Genomic DNA, 19,490 nt, shown 5'->3' with positions numbered 1-19,490 from the left:
ACTGTTATACTGTCTGTGATGTACCTATTCTGAAATTAAAGGACTTCGGTGTCAGGGCTGCCAAATCAACACCTTTTGTGAGAAATAAATTCATTTATCAGCAGTTTTCATTCAGATAGAAGATTGAACCATCCATTTATTTTAACAGTATTGCTGAACATGTTAAAGGTGAATTATGCATACCCTCTTTTCTTTTGGCAAGGAGTCCTTTTACTGGTGGATATCGTACATGTTCTTCATTGGTCTGTTTCTTAATCGCAAAGATGCATTTGTTCTGAGAGCAAGGATATTGCTTTGTAATTCTTAATAGCTTCACAGAAGAGAAGGAAAGGTAGGAGTTTGCAAGTTTTTGTTTAGCATTTAGGAATTCTGAGTGTTATTTTAGCTGTCTTTTCAGCATGAGACATCATTGTAAAAATGACAAAATAGCTATAAGATGAGCAGATCATCACTGAAAAATGCATGCTGGTTTGAAAAAAGAATAGGTTTTGTTCATATGGAGTGCACATATGGAGTGAATAACTGAAGCAGAAAATTATGAACCAAGTTTAGTAAGAAACTTTCTTTTAGAACTTATAACCTGAATGCACTTATTTGTTTTTGCATACACAAGCAAGAGAACAAAAGACAGTGTGTTGCTAAGCTACTAATCATTCTACGTATTAACATCAGAGACCGGAAAAGCTAGTGTATTTTTAGGGCAACTAAGAACCTGTGATAGCCCTATGGCTTTCACAGGCAAAATTCAGTTAATAGGGTACCAGTTAGAACATTTCAGTTGACATGTACTTGCTTAAAAAAAATTGTTGACATGGCCTGTAGAGGGAGCACCTGAATTAGGATAACCAGAAGACAATGTTACACTGATTCACAGTGGAGGCTTGCAAATCCACATATCGTCATCAGCAGATGGGTAGAAGGGTGTGTGACATCAAGTTGGCTAAAACAGGAGGAAAACAAATTTATAGTGTTTTCATTCTCTAGCTTTATTTTGTCTCCTTGGTGATTTTCCATAATTAAACTCCTCTCTTCAAAATTCAACAACTGGTTCTATCTGAAATACCCCAGATCCAATCTTTAGTAGGAAACTACTTCATTATGGATTGTCTTTCTATAGCCATGATACTCCATCTCCCATTTCCTGGTAGTGTTTTGTGTACCCTTAACAAGTGCCAGAGATACATATGTGTGCTTGTAAATGTTAAAATGGGCCTGAACCAAAAGCCCAGATCTGAAGGACTTTGGGATGTTTGAAATCTCAGTGCAAGTGATGTGATGGTCTTATTGGCCTGAATTTGAGTTCAAATTCATCACATCACCCGTGAGTGGCATAACTAAAAGTGAGCTATGCATGTGTTCCCAAATAGGTACCATACACTATGACAGGATAAAAAGAAAAGGAGTACTTGTGGCACCTTAGAGACTAACCAATTTATTTGAGCATAAGCTTTCGTGAGCTACAGCTCACTTCATCGATGAAGTGAGCTGTAGCTCACGAAAGGTTATGCTCAAATAAATTGGTTGGTCTCTAAGGTGCCACAAGTCCTCCTTTTCTTTTTGCGAATACAGACGAACACGGCTGCTACTCTGAAACCTGTTATTATAGGATAGACTATCTGCATGCACACTCCTCTCGCCCCACCCCTCTTTGTTCTACCCCCAAGCCTGTAGACCACAAAGATCCCTTAGCTGGCTGCAAGAAAATTTTTCTAGTGCAGGCCACAGGCTGCCATGTGGAAGGCCCCACCCAAATCTTGGCAGAGGTGCCATCTGGGAGGAAAGAGGGCGGTGACGGGGAGTCCTTTTAATGTACAGTGCTATGGGGGATTCTGGGCTACTGTGAGCTGCAGAACATATGTAACTCCTGGAAGCAATTGGGTGGGTAGGGGATATATGCCATAACTTTGAGCACACCACAATCCCTCGTGCATTTTTTAACATGAATATGATTAGCTCTACAATGAACACTACCAATTTTCCACTGAAAAACTTTAAAGTCTCATTGCGGGGGGGGGGGGGGGGGGGGAGTAAGGATGGGCTTTAAATGATACAAAGAAGGAAATGTACAGGTAAAGATGACCCAACATATAAACAGATACAATGACCACAATCCCTCCAGAGCAGTGGTTCCCAAACTTGTTCCGCCACTTGTGGAGGGAAAGCCCCTGCTGGGCTGGGCTGGTTTGTTTACCTGCTGTGTCTGCAGGTTCGGCCGATTACGGCTCCCAGTGTCCGCAGTTCGCTGCTCCAGGCCAATGGGAGCTGCTGGAAGCGGCACAGGCCGAGGGACGTACTGACCGCCACTTCCATTAGCTCCCATTGGCCTGGGGCAATGAACCGCGGCCACTGGGAGCTGCGACTGGCCAAACCTGCGGACACAGCAGGTAAACAAACCCGTCCAGCCTGGCAGGGGCTTTCCCTGCACAAGCAGCGGAACAAGTTTGGGAACCACTGCTCCAGAGAAAAAGCATCATAAGTGAATGTGATATGCAACAATATAGTTTACATTTGCTACTGAACATATGGTAAAAAATCAGTTCTATATCCCCTACGATTTCTTAATGCACAGCATACCCTCCAGGTGGTGTCAGACGATCCTGTTGGTGTTCTCTTGCTTTTCTGCATTTTTCTGACAGAACCTCAATTTTCTTTAAGGGCCTGATCCAGGTTGAAGTCAGTGGAAAGACTCACTCACTGGTTTTCACATTTAGAATTTGGAACAGCTTTAGTTCTCTGTTCACTATTAGATATGTCTTTAATTCATTTTTTCAACTCCGAACAAATGATTATTTGACAAACAAGCCGATTAAGTTTTCAATGCATCTATCCCCCTCCGGTAACTCTGAGGTGTCGGGGAGTAAGCTGCATCCCACAAAGGGGTGTGGGAGCAGACATACAGCCTCTGAGCTCCTGGAAGTTCTGGAGGACCTTGTGGTTCTGAACTACCCCTTACTATGGGTAGGGCCGTAGTTTGCCCACCCCTGCTGTAATACAATGATGTGTATAAATTTCTCCCCCACCCCTTTTAAAAATAAACATCTTTCCTAGAACCAGTTTGAGTTGTAAAGCCATTCCTTACTTTTGATAAATGGAGTGCATTTGTTTTCTATGTGAGCAGCAGGTAAGATTCTCTGGGTTGTGTAAATGATTGTAAGATATGTAATATGTTGTAAAACATCACTTAACAACTTTACCTGTGTTTGTTTGTTTTAAAACAAAGTTCCGGTTGAGGAAGGAGGTTGTGTGGATTAAATAGTATTGTCATGAAAATGAAATAAGCAGAGAGTGCACAGGAGGGGAAACATTCTGTCTCACCTTTTCTGGATTTATTTCTGAGACACAGGGGCCAAGTTCTGGATGATATTCTTCCTGCAACTGCTTCTGGCTTCATCATTCATACACTAGGGATTGTACTGGTGGTTTTGGCATTTCCTCTGTTATTTAGCGAGAGCGGTGGTTTGCCGTTTTCTAATGTTGTGTTTTCTAAGATATTAATTTCTTTAACCATTCCTTCAGTTGGCAGTAGTACATTTAAATCCATTTGTGATTAAGTACCAGCTTCCCATGCTCTTGCTGTCAATGCTATAGAAAATTTGGTGCTGTCTATGCTGAATGCATTCCACATGTTTCAACTTTGTTTTCATATGAATCAGGCCTCTGTTATACAAAATTTCTATTCTGTAGTGTGCACATATGTGAACCATCTTTGAAAGCAGGGAGAACAGAGCTGCAATTCAGATGTATGGAACATTCTTATATAATGGTACTCAGTGGAATTTCAGATTGACTAGCATGTAAATTTATGACTGAGTCTCTTTTGTTAAGCAAGTGTGCTTTTTTTAATTGTAGAGATTTGTGTACTGTTTGTACTCATTTTTTTGTGGGGGGATGGAGTGGGAGGTCCATTATGCCAAAGTTTTATTTTAAATCTGACTGTTTATAAAAATTGTTACCAAGTCTCCAGTTTCTGGGCTCATTTGGGGGAATTCTGGCATTTCAGATAGCTTTAGGTAGGTTATAGAGTGGGAAAAGACAAGAATTCCTACACCTGTATACATACAGAGGAGAGAAAAAAGATCAGATCCTTTTTTCTTCCTTTTTTTTTTTTTGACTATCTGCTCTCCAGTCAAGTTTATTATAGATGCACTGCACCAAACTTACAGATGTATTCTCAGAATATTACCCCTTTGTGGTACAATGGTCCCACATTGCAACACTTACAGCCATTCTGTTTGCCGAGAGTCAACATTTGATTAGGAAACAAACCTTAGTTTAATTAAATATTTCATTCTGATTGGCTTAAGGTATACATCCATCTAGTTGGATCATAAAACAGAAGCAATTTTTTAAAAAATTAACGTAAACAAGTTAAATTTTTAGTAAAATATCCTTAACTCTAAATTTTTAATCCAGGCCATATAGATAAACGTATTTTTGAATTTCCAGTTCGGACATATAGTATCATGCTGTTGTAACCCACACACCTCCTGAGTGTGGTGTTCTGTCCCCTCTAGTGGAACTGAGACCACTTAGAGATTAATGAGTCTGCTCTAGAGCCTTACTAAGGGCCAGTTGGCTTTTAGCTCATGCAGTAGAGCCTCATGCACTGAGCTCCAGAGGCCCTAGATTCCATCCCTCCCACCGACGACCGGGGTCTGTCGGTGTTACACTGTGATATGTTAAGGACCGATAATACTCTTGTGGAACTTGGTGAAAGTTTTGCTACTGACTTTGATGTGACCATGATTTGGCCCTAAATTAATTGCTTGAAATGCAAAGAGAGCTACTCCTTTAAGGTTCTTTGCTATACAGCTTGCTTGGACCAAGGCTCCTACATTCTGTATCCCATTCCTACTCAATTCCATTATAAATTTTGGCCACAATCAGATAGCATAGGTGGACCCTTGAACTTCATAAGCAGCCTCTGTGACTTCAGTGGAAGCCTGCCTGAAGAGATCTTATCTCAGATTCCAAGCTTTTATCTGTAACCCTCTACACAGTATGGCTCTGATTGTATTGTATGAGATCCAGGTCTTTTAATAATTTGAAAAGACAGCCTTTATTGCAACTCAGTTTTATCAGTGTAATTCTCAGAACCAAACTACACAATTCTAATGTTTCATATAAAAACATGGAATAAGTCTACAAAAATGTGGAAGGTGTATCTAATTTACATGATGATTCTAATCCCACCTGAAGTTTCCAATAAATGTTTGAGGAATGTTGCTGATTTATTTGCCTTCGCCAAATTCTTTTGTCACCTAATTCACACAGGCCCATATGTATTTAATAGCATTCTATGGAGATTTCCAATTAATTAACACTTGATTTGTTAAAATATGGATTATATCTTAATACTTAGTTTTGACAGGTTTAAAGTCACACTTAAATTTAGCACAGAACATTTTCCATTTATCACACATTTTGATAAAGTGACATGACCTGGCATAAGTGACTATGTGCAAAAAATAGATATGCCCTTCAGTGAACATTGCAGAATCTCTATGCATTAGGTGGAAATCTCTGAATTAGTTCTAATTTGTGAACTGTTCTAGGCCCCAATCCTGCAACCATTTACACATGTGTGATGCCGGCAGGTGCAAGCTCAGGCCAAAGACCAAGGCCAATTCATTTCTGTGTTAGTACAGATCAATGTGATTGTTAATTGTGTAAGAATATATTTGGTGTTTAAACGTCATGACAACTAATTACATTACATGCATTGTTTTCACTTATCTGTATCTTGTTATAATATAATGGCAAATATTTACATTATATAGACCTGGTAACTAAATAACCCATCAAACAAGAAAGAAGCCTTGTGTACTGCAAATAAAGAACTTTAACAGGAAAGTACTAATTCATGCAGGCAAGTGGTCACTGCCTGTGGTGATCAGAGATCAAAGACTCTAAGCGTGCTCTTCTCTCTCCACCAATCAAAGAAAGAACCCACATGGGTGGTGATCCTGTCTGCTTGTTTTCTGTGAGAAGAAGTTCTAAGTGTGGATTCAGAGAAAGATCCTGCATCTCTGGACTGTTTGGGTTCTAACAGAGCAGAATAACTGAATAAGAAGACTGAGATCCCCAGAGTTATTCTGGGTAACCCTGAGAGACTTTTGGGAAACTGGCAAATTACTTCATCTCTGCTACTGTTTGGAATTATGTACAGGCGCATCACAGTCTACATATTTTTACCTGCTTTAACCTCTCAATAGCTTTCATGTCTTTTTCTTAGCTAGTAAACCTATAGTTAGTTTACTATAGTATTGTCCACCAGTGTTATCTTTGTAAGATCTACAGTGCAACTCAACTCGGGTGAGTGACTGGTCTCTTGGGACTGGTAGTAACCAGGAATATTTGATTTTTTTTTTTGGTATAAGTGACTATTTATCATAAAATGCGGTTTGTTTGGGTGGCAAGATAGACTGGGGAGTCTAAGAGGACTGTATGTGACTCCTTAGTGTAGTTATAGTAATAGTAATCTTATAGTAATCCAGGAGTTCACATTTGGTACTGGCTTGGTGGTATCTAATTATAGAACATACCACCAGCTTGGGGAGTCTTCCCTGCTTTTGGCAGTCTGGCCAGAGGCAGGCACCCACGGTCATGATCCACTCCAGCGTAACAGCGTGTGCTTAACTTTCCTCATGTGAATAGTCCTAGTGGCTTTAATGGGACTCCTCACAAGAGGAAAGTTGCTTGCAGGCCTGATTTGATGCAGTGTAAGTCAAATGATTACAAGACTCTTCACTGTACATAAATGGAATAAATAATGTATGGCTGACATAACAGTATCTTTTATTAGCTGTTCCAGTATGTTACTTTCTGGCATAATAAAATATTACATGACCATATCTTACTTTAACTAGTTACAATTAGCCATTTTGCTTTTGATGCATTTTACCATTGATTTAGTAAATCTGAACAATGTTCAATATCTCATTGCTGTTCAAAAGAATTAAAATAATCTCCTTAATGTCTGTGTCTGTCCAAAGAATTACATTTATCTTGCACTCACAATGGAATACAGTTTAATATCAGGTGGTTTATTTTTTAAAAAATGAGTTTACTGTTAATGAAACATGCCACGCTGACAGCATTGCAGGCTGTCATTCACAGAGAAGATATTACATACAAGCTTCCTACATACTGCAAATGTGCTTCAGTTCTGCCTGGAATGAGAGGGGATGGTTACATCTCCTCTTCAGTCCTTGGCCATTAGGACGTGATTGCTAGTTGGAGCCAGTGCTGATTGAGTTCTTTATGAAAAAGTATCAAACTGTTTCCAGTTGATGATTTTTGGTTTCTACTGTTAGGATATAGATATTCAGGCCTGTCTGTAAAGGCCTGTACTTTAAGAATTTAGGTGTATTCTTATCACTTGGCTAGTTAGAGGTATAAAAGAAAGAATCAAAATCACTGTCTGCCAGTGTAAGGTCCTTCTCTTACTGTGACAGTCTGAGGCCCTGTTCTTAGGCTCAGGCCTTTGGCTAAGCAGTAGAGGCAGCCATAAGCTAGGAAGCGAACAGCCACATCCTCACATTCCAAACTAGTCACATTGAAATAAGGTGCTATTGGGCTGTCAGGCACTATCAGGACAGGATTGTATTCCTGTCACCTCCAGAGAAAGGGAAGTGCCTAGAAAATGTAAAAGGAAACTTAGTTTGATAGCATCCTGTCTGGCAAGAACTCCCTTATCAATAGCTGGGATGTGAAATCCTCACTTCTGTATTGTCTTGTCATTATAGTTCCCACTTTGCTATTGTTTGTCTGTATAATCTCTGTCTGGTTCTGTGATTGTTTCTGTCTGCTGTATAATTAATTTTGCTGGGTGTAATCTAATTATTGTGGTGGGATATAATTGGTTAGCTAATCATGTTACAATATGTTAGGATTGGTTAGTTAAATTTCAGTAGAATGATTGGTTAAGGTATAGCTAAGAATATTACTATATAAATTAGGGGCAAACAGGAAGTAAATTGGGATTCGAAAATAAGGAAAAAGGAACTTGTATTTAAGCTTGCTGGAAGTTCACCCCAATAAACATCGAATTGTTTGCACCTTCGGACTTCGGGTATTGTTGCTCTCTGTTCATGCGAGAAGGACCAGGGAAGTGGGAGAGTGAAGGAATAAGCTCTCTAACATCTACCCATCTGGGCCAGATTTTAATGGGTCACCTGCAGTTGAAAGACAATCCCCAGAATGTTGTTGTAGCCTGATAGGCTAAATATACAGTAGCCAGATGTCATGAGATTCAAAGTTTTGAAAATGTAAAAGATTTGGGAAAACTCAAGATAAAAGGCTGTCCTAAAATCATGAGTTGGCTCTCTTTTCTCCTAGGCAAACCTAGAAATGAAGGGAAACCACGTGCTCCCATTTCTATGACTCCCAGGAAAGAGTAGTTAATATAGAATTAATGAGATTTTAAAAAATTTATAACACTGAAAATAAGTGGACTAGTGACGTATTAGGAAAGTACTCCGAAGACTCTTAGTGGCTGAGAGGCATTGCACCTGGGGGAAACTAAAGGTGACAAATGTGATTAGAAATGTAGAGTTGAAATGCTTCCACATTGTTTTCATAATATTTGCAGTGTCACCTAAAGTATTTTAATGTTCTAGGCAATCTGATAGCTGCACCACAGAGTTGCATTGCAATTGCTACATTTTAAAACAAACCTGGAGGAAAGAGAATGAAGAGAAACTGCTTTACACTATCCCACAGGGCAGTATTTAATGACTTGTACATTTCAAATAGAAAATAGAAGGCAGGAGGGAGAAAGTTGATGGGAAGGGAGGGAAACAAAATAAATGTTGTTGTCCCCCAAAAGCACATGGTTTCCCAAAATATGGGAGTTTCATTCCTACTCTTCAAATATTTGCATATTCCTGTCAGAAAACATAAGTACACTTATCATCAGTACAAGATATTTTGTGTATTTTCTAGAACAGGCAACACATGTGAATCTCCACAGAGACATAGTCACTAGGCAGCTCTCTGCCTGCATGAGATTCTGCAGCTCTCTCTGCATTCTAAATGCAAACTCCAGCACTCAGATGAGACATTCTATAGATTTGTGACACAACTTTGAGGGGTTGTGGGTATATAAAACAAGGAAGAGCTTTCACTCTGTCAGAGATGTTACAATCAACACCTGACAGTGAGACAAGGCATGAGAGGGGACTGCACCATTTCATCATATGTGGCATGCATCTCAGGTTAGCTGGACTCATACTTTGGAGATGTCTGCTATTTTAATTGTATGCATTACTATAGCACTGGTACCTTTTGTCCAGGATCTCCTGTGCCTTTTGGGCCTCTTGGTCCTGGAGAGCCTGGCAGTCCTGGAGGTCCCTAGCACAACACCAGAGAAATAGTGAGTAGTTTCCCAAACCATGAGAAAGAATGGAGTTTCATCCCTAGCTTTGAATTTCTACATTTTTGCTATTGGATATTTTTGTCAGAATCTTAACAGTATTTACATGTACTGAAGAGTGGTTTCCCTTAAATACCAAGAGGGACACTGAAGGAACAGACAGGTTGGTAGGAGACACAGTCAAAAAATCCAAAGGACAAGGGTACGCCTCTCAGTGTCAAAAGCACCTGAGAAATCCAGGAGGATGGGGTACAGGTCCTTAGATTTGGGCAAGCTGATAGGGTTGCCAACCCTCCAGGATTGGCCTGGCATCTTCAGGAATTAAAGATTAATCTTTAATTAAAGAGTATGTTATGTGATGAAATCTCCAGGAATATGTCCAACCAAAACTGGCAACCCTACAAGCCGAGTTTGTTAGAGATGTTGGTGACAGCAGTTTCAGTGGCATGAGGGGGATCCAGGATGGAGGTGAAGGAGAGGAACTTGAAGGAATGGTTATAGATGGTGTGGTGACCAGGAGAAGGGAGATGGAGTGAGGTAACTGGAGATGTGGGGGGTGGGGGTGGGGGGGTCAAGAGTGGGTTTTTGGATATGGGAAGCTATAGCATCTTTGAACTGTGAGGGGAAAGACACCAGATGAATATGAGAGGGGAAAGGTCGGGGTTGGTGAAAGAGTGTGAGCAGGGAAGTCATGAGGCAGGAGGAGGTGGGATCACTTGCTTTCTAGCAGGAGTAGTGTCACTAAAAAACCCAAAACATTATGCCCAGTGGTAATTATTTGCAGGGTTATGCCTGTATTTAGGACAGGAAAGGGGCTGATTGATTGTTTATTTAAATAAACAAGGAAGTTGAGAAGTTAGAGGACTCCAAAATGTAAACAAAATGTTCCTGTTACTTCAAATGAGAGAGAAACCTAACTGGGTCTAGACACTTCAAAGCAGCAAACTCCCGTAACTAATACCCACATAACTATTGTTATACATGAAATTATTCCTGTTACTTGGGACACCAAGTACAGTATCTAATTGCCATTAAGAAATGACATAGAACAACACATACTGGTGCACCTGGATAGCCATCTCCTTTTGGTCCAGGTAGCCCACGTGCTCCAGTTAGTCCTGTGTTACCCTGAATACAAATAAAAAATCAAGCATTGTATCAGCAACTGGACTGTAAATAACACTAACACACAAGATATACTGACAAACATATATTATATGAAGAAACTATTGGGGACAATAGATCACAGTGTTGCCAACTCTTGTGATTTTATTGCAAGTCTCACAATACTTGTGTGTGGGGGTGGTGGTGGTTTGATTTTTACAACCTCTTTTGGAATTGAGAGATTCCAGGAGAACCTCGGATTTCATTTCTTTTAAAGTATGTTCCTAGACACAGTGGTTGCAGAGAAGACCTTGAAAATGTGAAGTGGGTGCACCGTAAAGTCTCAGAAACCAGGAGGCCAACAAAAAGGATTATTATTTTAAAAAAACCTCATGATTGTTTTATTAATGTCATGACTATTTGGGGCTTGACACATGATGTTCTAGCACTGAGAAGCACTTGACTGATGTTGTTCTGGCAATACTGAGAAGACGACATGCCAGCCTCAACTTATCTTGGATTATGTGGTATGGTCTTGATTTATTTTTTTTTTCAGGTAAATCAGCCTTCAGGTTCAACAGTACTCCAGAACCAGACAATGTTTTGTGGGGAAGAGAAAGAAAGAGAAATTCCTGCACAATCTCCTTTGATTCAGGGGGAAAATGCACTGAATCAGGAGACTATGAGTTTTTAGCTCACATCTTCTACTGCTTATATTTCTGTGCATTTCAAAAGCCTTACTAATGAGTAATACCACAGGCTAGGAATATAATTCTCTTCCTCCTTCCTCACTGGCATTTCGCAAGTAAATTTATTGAGTTTGCACTAGATCACTTCTTGCAGAACTGAAGAAAGAACCTAAGTTTCCTTCATTCAGCCACACCTCCTTTCAGAATAAATGGCAATTCAATATACTTAGCCATCCTGGCTGTAACTACTAGACCACAAGTCCTGTTCATGGACAGAGATGGATCATGATCCTCCAACATTCTACTGCTGTCTAGCAGTTGCGCAAACTACCTGCAATGCATAGGTGCTGGAACTAGAACCCCCGGGCTTGAAGTGATTTCCATTATATACAGAGTTTGTAGTCTGGTTCAATGGCTCTCAGCATCCCCACTATCAAAATTGTTCCAGCACTCCTGCTGCAAAGTGTGTTAATTCCCCTTGTATTGGCTGGGCCATATATAGCATAACAGTTAATCTTTAACTCAAGTGGTAGAAGTGTGTGCTGAGAATCTGAAGGTTCAAATCCTGTTGCTGAGCCTTGGCTAAGGAGGGTCCTTGCAAGAGTGAGTTTCTGTTTTTCCAATTTTCTGTCTAACCTGGCTTATTTAATTAACACATTTAGAAAAGATTCCTAGAATTTTAAAATATTGTAAACTGTCAAACATAGCATGATAAGCAACAAAGCACAGCTGTTCCCCACTCTGGTCACTTGTCATATTTCAAAAAGAAAAGGAGGACTTGTGGCACCTTAGAGACTAACCAATTTATTTGAGCATAAGCTTTCGTGAGCTACAGCTTCATCCGATGAAGTGAGCTGTAGCTCAGGAAAGCTTATGCTCAGATAAGTTGATTAGTCTCTAAGGTGCCACAAGTACTCCTTTTCTTTTTGCGAATACAGACTAACACGGCTGCTACTCTGAAACCTGTCATATTTCAGTTTCTTCTGTCACACAATGGCATGTTTTAAGGTTGAGAGGTATCATATGAAGAGTGGAAACTTTCTATAAATAAATAAAACTCTCATAAGCAATAGAAAATATTATGTAAATTGGGAAGAAGATCACTGACAGAAACAGATGAGCACTGTCGAAGATGAAATTCAAAATGAATCATGCAACACTAGATACGATTTATGGTAAAGGAGAGCCTTGCAATAGCCAAAACTGGGGTATCACAAAGAGGTTATAGTGAAAGCTAAAGTTTGGGAAAGTTACAGCTAAAACAGAATTGATCGAGTAGGGCCGTACAGGAAGGAGTTTTGTTGTACTTTACACAGTGACAGATCTGAGCTAGCCAGTGATAAAACAGAACAAGAGCTGGTAACTTGGGATAAAAGAGAGGATGGAGAAGGGAAGGATTTATCTTTAGAAGTTCCTATTTAGATTGACATCTTTAAGTGAGGTGCACTGAAGTGAATGTACTCTTAGTAATAATTCTGTACATTACTATGTCTAAAACATTGTTCTTCTTTCAGTATTTGGACTTACAGTTTGTTGACAGATACAGAAAAAAAAATCTACATTTCTTGGATAACTCTTTTGAAAGACCACATGTCCAGAACACCAAGGATATGCATGTATCGGCTCTAAACCATCGCTGGGTTTTTAGACACTTGGTACAGTACAAAAATCACAATGTAATAGCCTGCACAAGACTGTGGAAGATACAGATCATGATTCTCAGCCACAGAAGTCTAATAATGGTTTTGAGAACAACCCTAATTTATTATTTTGGTTCAACTACTATAAAGGAATAATGATGAAAGTCCAAACTTTCATTTTTCCTCAGAAAACATGTGTACTTAGCTCTTAATACTTGTACATAATAAAGGATGCATTAATATATGTAGTCACCTATTAATTTCTTATTCTTTTTAAGAAAAAGGAAATCATGACTCATAAGTTCATTTCTCTATTTTTATTTCAAATTCCAGTGCTGTAAAGAGCTGCCAAACAGATGTTTCCATTTAACCTTAGCAGACCAGTACAAACATGTTAACATGTTCTCTTCTATAAGAGCTGGGGATTTTGCCAAACAACTGCTTGCTGCTGTTAAGAAAGCAGTTCAATTATATTCTCATGCTTCAGAGTATTCAATTTATTCTATCCCAAATCTTTCATAACGGCACCTAAACTAGAAGAGATATATGATCCAGGAGAAATTAGCCTCTATCACAGCTTCACCACCACAGTTCCATGAATCTTCTAGATTCCATAGCCATCAAGGCTAACTGCCAAGTACCACTGCTTGTATCTGTGGAGTACCTAATTAAGTATTATGCACTTCTCCTTTCTATTTTTTAGTATTAATTTGTATCATAGTGCTTAGGAGACCATGTACCAGGGATCCATTTGGTTAGATGCTGTACAAAGAACCAAAAGATGGTCCCTGAGCCATAGGGCTTACAATCTAAGTACATGACAAGAGATAATAGATGGGTATAGACAGATGGGTAGTATGAGGAAACAGTGAGACAATATTGGTCAGCAGGATAGGCAGCGGTCCACCATACCAACTGCCTAGCCATTGTCAACTTTATTGTAGCCAGCAGAACAAAGAAGAATTTTAGAGAAGGGATGTGAAGGTGAACAATGAAGTGACTTCAGAGATGTTTACAGGGATTTCTTCCCATGCATGAGGGGAAGTGAGGGAGAAAGCACAAAGATGCTTGTTTGAAAATTTAACAAGCAGGCGATGGATGCTGGCATCACAGGTTCATTGTGGACAGGAGTCTACCTTATTCCATTTATCCCTCAAATCAGTAATGCAGGGACAGAGTGGGCATTCATCTCCATTGCCTTGCACTCTATCTAGTCATTCATACCTGTGCAAAGTAAGTTAAAACATTACAACTGGTATGATTTGAGATTTCTGATTTACAAGTATTTTATACCAATTTTGTTTTCATTTTGCTCAGGTATAAATGATTAAACAAGGTGCAAGACAGTGGAGAATCAGACCTTATTAATTTTGAGAGGAAAATAATCTGACACCAGTAGGCATGTAGGGCCAGATGTTCAGCTGGTAGACTTATGTTGATGTAGATCTTGCAGAAAATCTGGCCCCTAGTATATTTCAGCTTCACTGCTCAGGGAGCTGATGATGTTTAGAGCCTTTATCATTGGGGACCAATTTTTCAGAAGTGGTTTCTAAGTCTGTACTCCCAGAGCTGTGTGTCCAAATTTTTGGAAATGGAATTTCAGATGCTCAAGGTTTTGCATAGCAAAAATTTAAATGTGTGTGTGTGAGCTGGGTAGGAAGATTATTAGTGGGAAAGCTGGTTGAAGGTTTCCAACTGAGCCCAAGAGCAACGTATCCTGGGACATGTAGTAAGAGGGACCCTGGGTGCTGTAGGCTGGAGACCAGTGTGTGCGTGGAAAGGGGGCAGGGTTATGAAAGTTCTCCCTTTCTGCTATAAAGGGAAGATTAGGGAAGAGACTAGATTTATTGTGCAGGTCTCAATAAGAAGGGAACATGACTTGTTGAATGTTTCTGGGCAAAAAAGCTTAGCAGGAAGCATCGGTGCTGGAACAAGGGGCATGGAGGGTGCTGCAGCACCCCCTGGCTGGAATTGGTTTCCGTCATATGCAGGGTTTACAGTTCGGTTCAATGGCTCTCAGCACCCCCACTATAACAATTGTTCCAGCACTGCTGGCAGGAAGGTTGAAAGAGCCTGGGAAGAGACCTAGAGGAACAGTCTAAGGGCTGGTGAAAGTCCTCTGAGGAGGGGCTAGTATTTGGGGCTAGAAAACTAGAGGCTCAGGGAGAGCAGGAGCTGCCTGTAGCTCTCCAGAAAGGGTTGGAAAAGTTGAGTGGTAAGGCTGCTTGTGAGCCCATGGGTGTAGAGAGCAAGCCCCTGCACAAAAGGGAAAAGATTCTGGAATTTTGTTTGCCCCAAAAGAGAAGGAGGTTTTTGGAATTGGGCCAGAGAGCTAAGCCACCATACCATGAAAAGGAAAGCTGAGACTCTCTCAACATGTATTACCACAGAGAGAAGATAAGCCACTACTATATCTAAATACTCAATGTAAGTGCACCAATTATGCAAACCGGCTTAAGGACATAAATGCAGAGGCTTGGTTTAGGCCACTCTGGAACTGCCCGTATGTCTCTGATACTTTACAGCGAAATTGCGTATAATTTAGTCTGAAAGAAATTCATTTTGTAACATGGCTGAAAATTCAGACTGAAAGAAATGTGAGGCCTTTCATTGGGTTTGTTTCTTCCCCTCACAGTGATCTCTTTGCGGGCCTTATATTCAAGATTTTGCAGAATTCCATCTTTTCACACCTATTGAATGTGTATATATGGCTTCTAGGACAAATTGAGACTTTTTGGTCTAGTAACACTCTGATCTAAATCTCATCTTGATCTAACTCAGTCACTGCTGTTTCTGTTCTCTCCAAGTGCTATGCAGAGAATATGAATGAATATGAACTGTGCTAGATTCAACTCTCCTTAGACAAAGGTGATGTTGTTACACAGTGTGATGGTGAATGTGCCATCTATTGGAAATGTATGTCAGATATTTATCATTTGTCAGATACTTGGATTTATAGTCATGTGATGATGTTTAACTCATTACCACTCTTGCATTCTCAAATGTTTACAGTAACACATTTGACTTCAGTGCAATTATGCTCACTTACACCAGCTGGCCCATCTCAACCCCCAAATGGAGGTGACCATCTCAACCCCCCCAGATGGAGGTTTCACCACAGTAAGATTTTTACACTGAAGGAATGATATCTTTTGGTCTGTAAATGACTGTCTTTTAATGATGTCTGAAGTCCAAAACCATAGCAATGGGCTCCAATGAATTTCTAATTTGTAAAAGTAGTGGTCATTAACACGGAATAAGTAGATATCTCTTATTTAGGCCACAATCCTACAGATATTTATATACATGATTCAAGTTAAACACATATGTAAGTATTTGGAGGATCGTGATCTTAGATTTTTAGTTCTTTAGGCTGGAGTCTGTCTCATTTATAATATTGTACAGCCCCCAGCACAATAGGGTCCCTGTTTGATTGAGGCTTCTGGAAACTACTGTAATTATAGGTTGCCCAATGCTTCCCATTAGAAGATTCTATTTTCAGTTGTTTAGAACTTGGCCACATTCCAACCATGTGGGCAGAATTTTTTTCATGCTGGGTATCTGTTGCAGGCTGAATTTTTGGGGGGAAATTTCAGCCGAAAAAGTTCAGCTGTGTTTGAGAACAAGGCTAGAGGGAAAGAGCTTGTTTTTCCCACGTTAAAAGATTCTAGCAGCCTCTTCTTTGAAAAGCTCCATCACCCCCAGGCTTTGGACCAGCGATCTGAATTCTGGAAAGTGGCCTCCGTGTCAAGGACATGCCTTTTCCTATCTCCAAGAAAATCTGTCAAAATTTGGCCAAGTTATAAACCTCTGCAAACAGTGGATTTTCAGAAGACACGCCTTAGATTTTAATACTGAAGTCCCTGAAGATTGTCTGATCTGGGCATGCTCCTATCTGGGGCTGAGCCCACACCTCCCTCCCCGGCTCTGCACAGCACAGCACAGCAATCTTCCTCCCCCTGCTCCTGGTACAGCCAAGATGATCATCCACCAGTCAGGGAGGAGGAAGATTGATTGGGGGAGGGATTGCTCAGACCGTGGGGCTGTTTTCTGGTCCCTCGTATCACATCTCCAGATAGAGTGCCAATTAGGTCATCCAGCATCACCTAAGAGAAGGAGGGCCAGGGTTAACTGAGAGGGAAGTCCAGCTGGGAAGGGCTGGGCGAGCACTATAAAACCAGCAAGCTGAGAGCAGAAAGGGGCTGGGAGGCTATAGGGTGCTTGCAGTGGCTGAGTCTGGACTCAGCAGGCTGCTAGCTGGCTGAGGCTTTGGCTAGGCTGAGTGAGATGGAAGAGCTAACGAATGAAACTGAAACCAGGCTAGACAATGAAAATAGGGAAAACATGGAGGAAGACTGGATGCAAACAAAGAAAACGGTAGATTTTTCTGGAACCAGAAGAAGGACCAGCAAATAGGAAGGCAGGAAAAGGAAATGGGCAAAATTACATAACAGTAAAACCCCTAGGTAAGGAAATAACGATAGGAGATATCAGCCCCCTGAAGATTGCAGGGTGGAACAGGAAAAAATGCTGGAGATGGCAGAGACTTGTTTTTGTTTTTACATTCCACTAACCAAAGTCGGGAAGCTCCTTAAGACAAAGGTGCTAGGTAAAATTAAAATAAGCTGTCAGCTACTCAGATTCCTTACAGAAACAAGAGTGGTAGCATATGGTGTGCTAGCTGAAATGTCAGAAGAGGAAATAAAGCGAGTAATAGGTGAAGATAAGGTGACAACAGCTAAGAGGCTAATTAGCAGAAGAGGCAGTGATAGCAAGTCCTCACCAGTTGTGCTGGTCACTCTTAAGGGAAGGATGCTACCCTACGGTTACTCTGGTATCAGATATTCTGGACTAAGCCCTTTAGTCTTCCTCCTGTGAGATGCTACAGGTGCCAAAGATTTGGACATGTAGCAAATAATTGCAAAGGGAAACTATAGTGCAATAAGTGTGAAGATGAACATTCATTTGATAATTGTGAGGAAGGGACAGAACAAAATGTTGCAACTGTGGAGGAAAACACAGCTCTGCATATGGAGGATGTACCAAGGCAAAGCAAGCTAGAGAAATTAAAAAAACCCACAAAATTATTGATAACATCTCATATGCAGAAGCTGCTAGAAGATATCTGAAAGAAAAAAGAGGGGAAACAAAGAACCTGTCATTGGAAAGGGAATAGCAAGCAACAAATTAATGAGAAGGAAGTAATGAGTGACTTCAGGGTAAAAGGAGACGACATACTATTTATACAAAGAAATTCATTGTATTTCTGACTGAAGTAATAAAGAACATACGGAAAATGAGAACTATAATCCAAGTGACTGAAAAGTACCTACAGGTTAGCAACCTCAATGAAGGAAATATTGAAGGTTAAAAAAATTCGGGTCACTATTTTCAGCTGGAATGCCCATCGCCTAATAGCACATGCGCAGGAATTAAAGAAAAATATTGATATGAAAACAAAGCCTGCTATAATATGCATGTAAGAGACTTGGCTAATAGAAAAACTAGACTATAAAATCCTGGAATATGGTATGTATTGACATGATAGAGAAATTGAAAAGTGTGGGGATACCTGCACCTTCATTAAGGAGGACCTGAACTACCCTAAAGTAGAGATTAAAAAGCTAAATATTGAGTATTATGCTACTGACATACTAATACAAAACAATTCTCTCTCTCTAAGACTTTATAATGCCTATAACTCATGCAGGAAACTAGAGGCTATGGCCTGAAAGAATTAATTGCAGATGTCACATACCTTCTCATTATCTGTGGTGATCTGAATAGTTAGAACAGATTGTGAGGAAGTAAAAAATTATAATGATAGAATGTTTAGAACAATTATTTGAAGAGAATAAATTCTGTACAGCTGACAGAAGCTTCTCATGCCTGGATCTGAGAATAGCTTCTGATAATAGCAAGTATAACCATAGCTGGGAAATTTACAGAGGAGGGAATGGCTAGTGACCAATTCCTCACATAATTAAATATCAAGGAAAAGGTAATACAGAAGATGAGGATAATATCCTCACTTGGAATCTCTTTAAAAAAAAAAGCAAATGAGAAGATATTGAGGAATTCTGTAACAATGTTACTAAGGGAATCATAAAGCCAGCTAGTTTAACTATTCCTAGGATGCCAACACTACCTAAAGATAGAAAAAGCATTCCATGGTGGAACAAGGAATGTGAAATAGTAATTTGGGAGAAGAATAAGGCATACAAGACAGCAAAAAATTCCCTAAACAGCGAGGACTTAATGAAATATGAAGCAAGTAAGGCAGTTGCACAAAGGACTATAAAAAGAGAAAAATGGAGAATACACTGTGGGTAGTAAATAAATATACCAATACAGCAGAAGTATATAAACAAATTAGGAAAATGAATGGAATAAAGGGTAAGCCGCACAAGACAAGCATTGGTTTCAGAGTAGCAGCCGTGTTAGTCTGTATTCGCAAAAAGAAAAGGAGTACTTGTGGCACCTTAGAGACTAACCAATTTATTTGAGCATAAGCTTTCGTGAGCTACAGCTCACTTCATCGGATGCAACAGACAAGCATTGCAATTGCAGGACACGGAGTAATAAGCTCCAACAAAGAAAAAGCGGAAATTCTGGCCACCCAGTCTCAAAAAGTCAGTGATGAGAGGATCAGAGGATAGAAATTAGAGAGAGGAAGAAATT

At 40.0% G+C, this 19,490-nt stretch overlaps 1 protein-coding gene across 1 annotated transcript in view; it reads right to left on the bottom strand.

Moving 5' to 3' along the window:
- Window positions 1-19,490, bottom strand: part of COL28A1 (collagen type XXVIII alpha 1 chain) — a 113,282-nt gene that overhangs the window by 22,016 nt on the left and 71,776 nt on the right. Inside the window, exons 23-24 of the mRNA XM_077809387.1 lie at window positions 10,436-10,504; window positions 9,286-9,354 (exon numbers count right to left, since the gene is read on the bottom strand). Coding sequence (XP_077665513.1) covers window positions 9,286-9,354; window positions 10,436-10,504 — 138 coding nt within the window. The remainder of the gene's footprint in view (window positions 1-9,285; window positions 9,355-10,435; window positions 10,505-19,490) is intronic.

The sequence above is a fragment of the Eretmochelys imbricata genome, chromosome 2, assembly GCF_965152235.1.
Source record: "Eretmochelys imbricata isolate rEreImb1 chromosome 2, rEreImb1.hap1, whole genome shotgun sequence".
Lineage (NCBI taxonomy): Eukaryota > Metazoa > Chordata > Testudines > Cheloniidae > Eretmochelys > Eretmochelys imbricata.
This window is presented reverse-complemented; position numbering and strand designations above follow the sequence as displayed.